Below are 10,647 nucleotides of genomic sequence, written 5' to 3'. Positions count from 1 at the left end.
AGAGCAACATGGGCTAGTTATGGCAAAACGTCTCCTTTCACGCGAACGCTTCTGCCAAGATACACTATGGTTTTGGCACAGAACATCACCGCTGTCTCTGAACACACAGGCTGCTTGTTATCTTGGCTAAGGCGGGACGAACTACGGTGATCGACAGCGCTGTGGACCAACAGGAAACTCGTGTTTGAGGCTAGTTTTCTTGATCACGCCCCTCTGTTGACGTCCTAAAAAAAAATTAGTTAATGAGAAAAAAAAATGTTAATTGGTAAAAATGTATATGTTTCAGTTGCTTGTTCGCATTTCAATTGACATTGACATTTAGAACGTTTACATGTGACGCTCATGTTGACGTTTCAAAATTGGATGAAGTACTTCCGGGTCGCAGCTCCCACACGCAGTTCAAACCGGATCCAACACATGTGTCGATTATAGGTGTATTATAGGTTTATTATAGGTAGATTCCAAGTGCTGTGCATGCGCTATGAGTTCTCAAAAAGGTAATGTTTCTCGTTCGCGTGCTCAAAAACACCAAAATGCCAGTGCCTTCAGAAATGACAAGTATGGAGCTACAGTACAAGTGAAGGTATGCTCGTGAGACACATGCTACCACAGTTAGCTTGTGTCAGCCACGGTGTTTAAATAAGATTGTTCATTACAGAAGGCGAAGTCACAGGTTCACGACGGGCTCTGCCAGCATTGTAAAGGTGTTCTTGAATGGAAAGTCAAATACAGCAAATACAAACCTTTAACACAGCTTCGCAAATGGTGGGTGACTAATTAATTTTCTGTTGATGCACAGCTACATGAAAAAAGCATAAACCTACGTTTTCATCGTTTGTTTATAGTGTAAAGTGTTCTCAGAGGAATATAAAGGACGCTTATCACGTGATCTGCAAACCTTGCTCCCTTCAACTAGAGGTCTGCTGCAAATGTGGCAAGAAAGAAGAAATCGTAATTCCGTAAGTATTTCACTCATTTTTTAGCCTAGAGACCCATTGTCTCTTGGCTGGGGCTGTGGTTCTCAAACTGCTGTTATTGATGGGAAACAAAGTCAGAACTATGAGACTCAAAAGTCTCAAAATACTGCCATCTACTGGGAATTATGATTTTAAGGTTTCCAACCAATGTCTGAACGTTTTTCGATTTTAACCAGTATATTTATTAAATGTCTTTGCGCAGATCTTCTGATTTCACACAAACCAAAGCCTACTTCCTCGTTACTGCAACTCAGTCATGGATATACTTCCAGTTAATTTCAAGTCTTTATTTAATACGCCCACTTAAGCGCTTCCAGGCTTTGAAATCAATGAATTAATTAGGAATAATAGATTCCTCGTGGTGTGGGCAGCCACATGTCAATCATTCCCTGCGTCCTACTGCACACCTGCAGCCTCGTTCCCAGGATTGCAGCATGTTTCCCTGGCTGGGCATGCGTGGCTGATATGCCGGTGTATGTTTAGTGAGTTCCTTCAGTGTACGGTAAAAAAATGACAACAGAGAAAGACCGTTCAAACTGGCTCAGAAGAGACGGAAATCTGCGGAGACGAGAAATGCGATGCGATCCGTCACGCTAATAAACAAGGGAGTGTCTGCAGTGTCGCGGCGCGCGGCCAAAAAAGCCATGTTATTTTTGTGTCGGCCGCGCGCCGCGGCTCCTGAAACTGCGCCGCTATTTGACCGCGTTTTAGACCGCGCCGCGTTAAGGTTAGCCATGAGGCTATAAGGGAAATGCCGCGGTTCCTGAAACTGCGCAGCAATTTGACCGCGCCGCGGCTCTCCAGCCACGGCCAATAAACAAACGCATGTGTAGCAGTGGGGCTGGCAGCGTCTTGGAAACAACAGGAGGAAGGGGGGTGAGTGTGCGCATTCGCATTTTTTAAAAAGGGACCAACAGTCGCTTGAATTCTCAAATCGGCGGAAAATCCTCTATTATTCCTTTTAATTTTGCCACTCACTGTGGTACGTGTAGCCGTGGGCTGTAGTGGTATGTAAGCTGACTCACCAAAAGTTTACCATTTTGCTATGGGGGCAGATTTGAAGGGTTTAAGAGAACCAAATGTGAGATTTGGATTTCAAATTACATACATTTGACCAATCTGCATCCCCTGATACAAGATAAACTTGTTCAAATAAAATATAGAATTCTCTGGTAACAATTGTAACGCTGACTTATTCTTAATTACATGAACATATGACCCGATGGCCAATGTTGTAATTTGATGTTTTGATTCTCAATCCAATCACAAAAGCAGATTAAGGCTCTCATTTGTGGTAACTTTGCCTAATCTAGTTGGTTTAAATCCACCATTGACCAGCACCTGTTGCTTATCATTACTTGATGCCAGTTCAACCTGTAAAACCTTGCATACCGTCAGGAAAATAAATATTTGAACACCCAGCAGTTTTGCAGTTCTCCCACTTAAAAATTATGGAATGGTCTGAAATTTTGATCGTAGGTGCATTTCCACTGTGAGACAAAAATAATTAGTAGCACCTGTTTGAGCTTGTTGGCTGCTTAAAGATGCCTTTCCATGCCACAGTCAGATTCAAACTACAATCCAACTTTATTTGTATAGCACATTTTACCAACATAAAGTCTCCAAAGTTCTGCACAGAGTACAAAACAAGCACAAGTAAAATATGTTGAATTATATATATATATATATATATATATATATATATATATATATATATATATATATATATATATATATATATATATATATATATATATATATATATATATATATATATATATATATATATATATATATATATATATATATATATATATATATATACATACATACATACATACATACATACATACATACATACATACATACATACAAATAAAAACGAATTTAAAAAAAACAACATGAAATATATAAAATAATAAAAGACAGTCAGAGGACCACGCAATTCTCATGTCGGGTTAAATGCCAGTGAATAAAATTGGGTTTTTAAACAAGACTAAAAGCATCAACTGAAGGTGCAGTCTTTATGTGGGGAGAAAGTGTGATCCAAAGAGCTGTCAAAAGATGCCAGAAACAAAAGTGTAGACCTCCACAAACTGGAGAGGGCTACGGGGCAATTGTCAAACAGCTTGGTGAAAAAAGATGACCTGAAGAGAGCTGGGACCACAGTTTCAAAGGTTACTATAGGTAATGCACTACGCCGTCATGGTTTAAATCATGCATTGCAAAGAAGGTTCCCCTGCTTAAATCAGCGCATGTCCAGGCCGGTATGAAGTTTGCCAATGACCATCCCGATGATCCAGAGGAGTCATGGGAGAAAATCATGGGGTCAGATGAGACTAAAATAGAACATTTACGTATTAACTCAACTCGCTGTGTGTTGAAAAAGAAGAAGAACGATGAGTATGAAAGAACGACACAGGCCATGAAACTGTTGCTCAGCGATAGCCCTGAAACCTGATCTAGAGAAGATCTGTGTAGAGGAGAGGGCCAAAGCCCCTGCTGCAGAACTATTATCAGGAAATATTTGACCTCTGTAATTGTAAATAAAGACTTCAGTACCAAATATTAACATTTTCTTATTTTTTAGATTTTGTGGGAGTACTTACAAATTTGCATGGTGTTCAAATGCTTATTTTCCTCACTGTTTCCTCTGTCTTCAAGTGAAGTCACTGGCATCACTGTATAGTTGTAATGCTAGTTCATTTTTCAAACCAGAGTGCAGTCTACACACAGTTCCTTTTTTAATTTTAGCAAATGTTTATTTTTACAATTTTATTATTTCACAATCAGTGTCAGTTTGGGTTTTAGGCTTGGGAAAGTTAAGGTTATGGCTTACGGACATGGCGTGCTAGTCCCACCCTGTAACAAAAGGCTGAACTTGGGGAGTCCCAGTGTGTATCTTTATGTAGTGCACAGATTCTTCTGCAGGGAAAATATTGGCATTTAAGAGTCAATTTGGTCCTCTTTTGGTTTGTCCTTGTTTACAACAGAGTATTTCTGTCTTAGACCTGGTTTAAATCTGATGGTACTCAGAAAGCCAAATATTTTCTTGGGTGATATTTGGGAGAATGTATCGAGTTGGTAACCAATGGTCCAGAGTTGAGGGCATTTTTCAATTGTTTTAATCTGTTTTTCCAGTTGACTGTATACACTGCACACAATACAAATGTATCCTTTCATTTTCACTATGTTGGTAGGTTTTACTCTCCAAACTTAAGTAATTGAAATATCTTTACTTTTGTAGAATAAATTCTCATCTGGACAATGAAGAAGAAGAAAAAGAAGAAGTTGATTGTCAAAAGAAAAAGAGCGGACAACAGAAAGAAGATGAGCTGAAGAGTGGGGAAGAAGAGGATGACCTTGACTTTGGAGATAATTGCAGTGAGGAAGACTTTGATAGTGACTCAGATTTAATGAACGTGAAGGACAAAACTGGCCCTCTTGATGTCTCCAAAATTCATATAAAAGATTGAACTATTAAGCTGATAACGTTTTGGTTGCTTGTGCATTTTCATTTGTATGCACAATGAACTGAGAAACGTAAACCTTTATGCACATCTGTCCTCTAGATGGAGCCATAGTCAACTAGAAATCTCACCCAATTAGCTTTGTCAGATTTGGACACGAAATTTGTCATCTCAAACAAGTAATGTTACTTTTGTGTCACTGAATAATTTCACTTATTTTTCTTCTAATTTCTTCATTTACCTGACTGAGCTATCGCTACTATACCACTGTCTTTGGCGAAAAGTGACATTTAATTAAAATACTTAAATTTTCCAAATAACATCCCAGATGTGTCTTTACATAAATTATTTTTAGACACTATGGCATACAAACAGTGTCATGGGATCCAGAATACCGCTACACATTTCTCAGAGCCGCGGCGCGGTCAAATAGCCCATCAGTTTCTGGAGCCGCGGCACAAAATAGCTTAGCAGTTTCGGCCGCGCGCTGCGGCTCTGTAGACACTCCCTTCTCGGCCAGCACCAGATGTGATGTCACTCTACAAATAAATTGAGTGTCTACAGAGCCGCGGCGCTGTTTTTTTTTGTGCCGCGGCTCCTGAAACTGCTGGGCTTTTTGACCGCGCCGGGTTAGGGTTAGCCATGAGGCTATATGGCCGTGTCGCGGCCCCTGAAACTACAGGGCTATTTGACCGCGACGCGGTCTGTAGCCACGACCACAAATAAATGCACTGAGAATGAGCTCAGAAAGTTAGTCGTGATATTTTTATGATCTGACTAAAAGAGAGAGGAGACAGTGCGCAATAGTTTGATTTGTAACGCGGAAGTTTTCAGTCAATTGATTCTGATCAGAGGAACGCTGTGCCTCCTCTCTCCTGTTCACTGAGGACAGAGACGGGCTTATTATTGCACTTATAAAGTTGCCAGACTCTTTCCCGATGCCGATGTATCTCTAGAGCTCTTCTGTGTGTAAAAATATGTTGTTGTTGTTGTTGTTTTATGGCGGTTGGCATCCGAGTGTTGCATTACCGCCAGACTTTATTCCTTAGACTGTTGTTATTGTTTTATGGCAGTCGACAGCCGAGTGTCGCATTACCGCCAGACTTTATTCCCCAGACTTTGTCGTAGTCCTAAAAGTTGTTCTTCCAGTGCTTTGACTTCCAGTGCTTTGGCAAAGCCCAAGAGGTCATGAGATGTCTTTGTCATTGTTGTTGTTGTTGTTGTTGTTTTATGGCGGTTGACATCCGAGTGTTGCATTACCGCCAGACTTTATTCCTTAGACTTTGTCGTAGTCCTAAAAGTTCTTCTTCCAGTGCCTTGACTTCCAGTGCTTTGTCCTCAGACTCTGTCGTAGTCCGTAAAAGTACTCCTTCCATTGCTTTGGTGTTACAAAGCCCATGAGGTCATGATATAACCTCATGGGCAGTTGGCATCCAATTGTTGCATTACCGCCAGACTTTATGCCTTTGTCATTGTATCCTATAGAAGTTCTTCCTCCCCTCAGACTTTGTTGTAGTCCTTAAAAATTCTTATTCCATTGCTTTGGAAGTACAAAGCCCATGAGGTCATGGGACGTCTTTGTTGTTTTACAAAGCCCATGAGGTCATGGGACGTCTTTGTCGTTTTATCCTTTAGAAGTCCTTCTTCCATCACTTTGGCGTTTCTAGGCCCATACGACAGAGTCTGAGGACTACGAAAAGTCTGAGGACTACGAAAAGTCTGAGGACTACGAAAAGTCTGAGGACTACGAAAAGTCTGAGGACTACGAAAAGTCTGAGGACTACGAAAAGTCTGAGGACTACGAAAAGTCTGAGGACTACGAAAAGTCTGAGGACTACGAAAAGTCTGGCGGTAATGCAACAATTGGATGCCAACCACCATAAAACAACAACAACATGAAGTCAAAGCGCGTTAGAACATCCTCTTGCTCCTCATCCTCGGCTCAGTCTCCAACACCCCCCAACTCTATAAACGTTTACCCAGCCCTGTGCTACATAAGTAAGCAACCACAGCCTGACACAAACCCTGTGACTGGATCGCCAGAACGTTCCGCAGATTGAACTCCCGCCCATTATTCCGAAACCACAAGGCCAACCCGGCCCTTTCTCTATCATAAGCCTCACAGCAAATCAGCACATGCTCGACAGTCTCTGGCACCCGACAGTGACCACACAGACCGGTCGGATGTTTGCCTATCCTACTCAGTGACCAATTGAGTCCAGCATGGCCAATCCTCATGCGGGCGAAGGCCCTTTCCTCCCACGCGTTCCTGCCCATAGACCTGCAAGGACCCACACTACCCTGTATGTGATAAGAGATGCCGTCCAGTAACACAGTGGCTCCAAAATTCCTGCCAAAGGCCGACCACATGACTCTTGATAACGGGCTTGATTTCAGATTTGCTTAACTCAACCGCCACATCAATTGATGGCCGCCTAAGGGAACGTTTAGCCAGTGTATCAGCCATTTCGTTACCATCCACCCCCACATGCGCAGGGACCCAAATGAAGGAAACCCTCACATCCTTCCTGGACAGGGAGAGCATCAGACAAAAGATGCCATTCAACACATCCTGTCTGCAATCCGATTTCCCAGATTTAATGCTTTGCAATGCAGAAAGGCTGTCAGAGGCCACCACAATGCCGCAACACTGCAAAGCAGATTCCGCCCATTCCAATGCCAACCGTATCGCTCCGAGTTCCGACGTGAAAACAGAAAGGCGATCTGTCAACCTCTTCTTGACCGCCAGCCCCAGGTCAGGCACAAAATAAGCAGCGCCAGTACGCCCACTCTCAGGATCCCTAGACCCGTCGGTATAAATAAACACATCACCGGAGTGCTTATCGATGAGCGCTTGAACGGCAAACTGCGGTGCCCTCACAGCGACTCCTCTAAGCTTGCCATGCAAGCTAACATCAACAGGAGCCGGGACAAACTTCGGGCTCACACGCAGATCACCAACCCCCGCAAGCCGCGCCTTCGCATTTCCTACCTGGCTAAAAACCATACTGCGAGCCTCATTCTGCCCCCCATCAACCCTGAGAAAGTCCCTCACCGGGTGAGAGCTCGTATGACCTTGCACATTCACCCAGTAAGCCAACAGAAGTTCTAGCCTCCGGAGCCGTAACGGCAATTCCCCCAACTCAACCTGCAGCGCCGAGACAGGGGAGGTCCTAAAAGCCCTACAGCAGATGCGCAAGGCCTGGGCTTGCTCCACATCAAGCTTCTTTAAGTTAGTCTCAGCCGCAGACATGTAGGCTATACAGCCATAATCAATAGCCGCCCTCATGATGGCCCGATAAATACCCAGGAGCGACCTTCTGCTGGCCCCCCAGTCCTGGCCGGATAGACAATGAAGCAAGTTATTCACCCTTTTGCATTTACCACTGACCTCATCAATGTGCTGACGCCAACTAAGCCTCTCGTCAAAGGTGACCCCCAAGAACCTCACCTCCCTGACCTGTTCGAGTACCTGCCCATGCAGTCGAAGGGAGACGTCCCTATGCCCATTGAAGAAACAGATCACTTGAAACTTTCGTACGGACAGTTTAAACCCCCACTTCAGGGTCCACTGCTCCACCTGCTGTATTGCCCTTTGCAGTTTCGCCTCGTAAAACCGGAGATTCCTCCCTCTCACCCATAGAGCGCCAGCAGCAGCATAAAGGCTCCTCCCAACAGACCCATCCACGTCGTCAAAGATGTCCTTAATCATAACATTGAACAAGATAGGGCTACACACACTCCCCTGCGGGATCCCATTCTCTACCTCATAGATCCCAGAGTAAGCAGCGCCCACTCTGGTTTGAATACGCCGGCCAGACAGAAAGCTCCGGACCCAGTTAAACAGTTTACCCTTCACACCACACTTCCGCAGCTTAATGAGGAGCCCATCCTTCCAAACCATATCGTACGCCTTCTCCACATCAAAGAGCACCGCAATAACCTTTTCTTTCTGAGCCCTGGCCAGCTGGATATCAGATTCCAAAGACAACACGGAATCCATGGTGTTCCTGCCCCTACGGAAACCACTCTGGTGCGCGGGAAGCAAACCCTGACTCTCCAAGAAGTAATCCAACCGCTCGGTAACCATGCGCTCCATCGTTTTCCCGAGCTGCGACGTCAAGGCAATCGGCCTATAACTTGAAGGGTCAGACGCTGGCCTACCCGGCTTCAGAACCGGCACCACCGTAGACTGTTTCCACGCAGATGGAACACAACCTGAATCCCAAACACGGTTGAAAAGACCCAGGACTAGCCCAAGCGTGTCATCAGTCAAATGAGAGAGCATGTCATAGCACACCTCATCTTTACCCGGGGCTGTCTGTTTCGCCTTAGAAAGTGCTCTCCTTAGCTCAAACAAACTAAACGGAAGGTCAAGGTCATCTTGAGTCGAAGGCTGGTGCCCCTTCAGCTCAGAATTCTGGGCCAAAGTACTCTCCCTGTAGTGCCTTTCCGCAGGTGAGAGATTGTCAGAGCTGTGCACCGACACAAAGGTGCTGGCCAACAGTTCAGCTTTGTCAACGTCGCTGACTGCTTCAACACCATTCTGTATTAGGACTGGGGTCCCGTGACGGTGCTCAACTCCATGCATCCGCTTAATCATCCCCCAAACATCCCAGAGACGCGTTTCTCTCCCAATTTTGGAACAATACCGCCTCCAACAGGCACTCTTGGCCGTTCTTACAGTTTTCCGCACAACAGCGCGGGGCCTCTTGTAGTCAATGAGGGAGCCCTCAGTGTGGGTAACCCTTAGCCGGCGAAACGCCGAATTTCTTGCCCTAACAGCATAACCACATGCTTCATTCCACCACGGCACCCGCTTCCTATGTCCACTACCACCACTCTTAGGAATCGTGCCTACCGCTGACTGCGTGATGAGCGAGACAATTGCACTATTGAGATCATCCACCTGAGTCAATCCTCCTTCCTGCAGAACCCTAGAACCATCATCAGCTTTCCTTAGGAAAGCCCCCCAGTTCGCCCTTGCCAACTGCCACCTCTGGATCTTCGTCCCCCTGACCACACAGCTCCCAAAGCCAATCTCGGTGCGGACTAGATAGTGATCGCTACCAAACGAAAGATTACCAAGAACCTCCCAACTACAAACACCAGCTAACTCCTTGGACACAAGCGTAAGATCTATTGCACTTTCCGTACCGGTCCCCATATCATAGCGGGTCCCACTCCCATCATTCAGACAAACCAACTCCCTTTGATTGATAAAACCCTCTACCACCTGCCCATTCCTATCGGTACCACTACCGCCCCATAAAGCGCTATGCGCATTAAAATCCCCACACCACATGGCCTTTCCCCGAACATCCTTACCGATACTATGTAAGGACTCTAACGTTAACTCACCACACGGATTATAAAGGTTAACCACAGTAACAGCTTCACCACCCAGCCAGACCCTCACCGCTAGAGCCTCCAGCGCGTTACTCACACTGACAACAACGTAATTTAGGTCATCTCGGACAAACACAGCCACACCTCCGCCTCTACCCTGCTCCCTATCATTCCTAACACACACATACCCTTGTATCCCAAAAACCCACCTAGGTTGTAAGCAAGTCTCCTGCACGCACATAACGTGAGGCTTGTTCAACAAGGTAGAGACAAAATGCTTAAATTCCTGGCCATTAGCACGAAGACTACGCGCATTCCATTGCAAGACAACCACCGCCATTATGAGCCCCCGGAACCTGACGGCGCATCGGGAGCCCCCCCACTCCGACTGCCAGAATGGGGCAGGGTGCCTTCCCGCAGCGCATCCTCTATCTCCGCCCACTCGGGACCCCCAGCTCCAAAGTACTTCCCTGCAGCCTTAGCGATGATCCTAGTCTTTTCGGATTTCCTCTCGGTTTGACCAGTACAGTTAATCACTTCCAACATAAAGAGGAAGAAATCTTTCCTCTTCACAACCAGTTCATCCTCCGCACCCACAGGGCCTCTGCCCGTGGAAGCTACACTCACAGGGATCCCAGTGGGGACCTCCCCCTGGCCGCGGGCAACGCTGCCCCCTCCCCTGTCGCCTAGGTCACCAGCAGCACTGGCAGCCCGTACTGCATCCACCTTCACCTGACTACCAGACACCTTCTTGACCGCATCCGCGTAGGATATGCCTTGAGAGGCTCTAACTTTTTGCACCTCAGCAGCCCTCTTGCTGAACACGCATCCCCCGTAGGCAGAGCAATGCT

General features: G+C 45.6%; 1 protein-coding gene across 1 annotated transcript; it reads left to right on the top strand.

Annotated features, from left to right (window-relative positions):
• Positions 1-460: 460 nt before the first annotated feature.
• Positions 461-4,469, top strand: cunh9orf85 (chromosome unknown C9orf85 homolog). The gene is made up of 4 exons (XM_072433136.1): positions 461-583; positions 659-765; positions 846-959; positions 4,225-4,469. Exons 1-4 carry the CDS (start codon positions 482-484, stop codon positions 4,451-4,453), a joined length of 552 nt encoding a protein of 183 aa, XP_072289237.1. The 5' UTR covers positions 461-481; the 3' UTR covers positions 4,454-4,469.
• Positions 4,470-10,647: the final 6,178 nt, after the last annotated feature.

Source organism: Eucyclogobius newberryi, unplaced genomic scaffold (genome assembly GCF_026437365.1).
Source record: "Eucyclogobius newberryi isolate DKJ021-1_F unplaced genomic scaffold, fEucNew1.0.hap1 SCAF_6, whole genome shotgun sequence".
In the NCBI taxonomy this organism is placed as follows: Eukaryota; Metazoa; Chordata; class Actinopteri; order Gobiiformes; family Gobiidae; genus Eucyclogobius; species Eucyclogobius newberryi.
The sequence above is the reverse complement of the archived record's forward strand: the minus strand, read 5'-3'. Positions and strand labels throughout refer to the sequence as shown.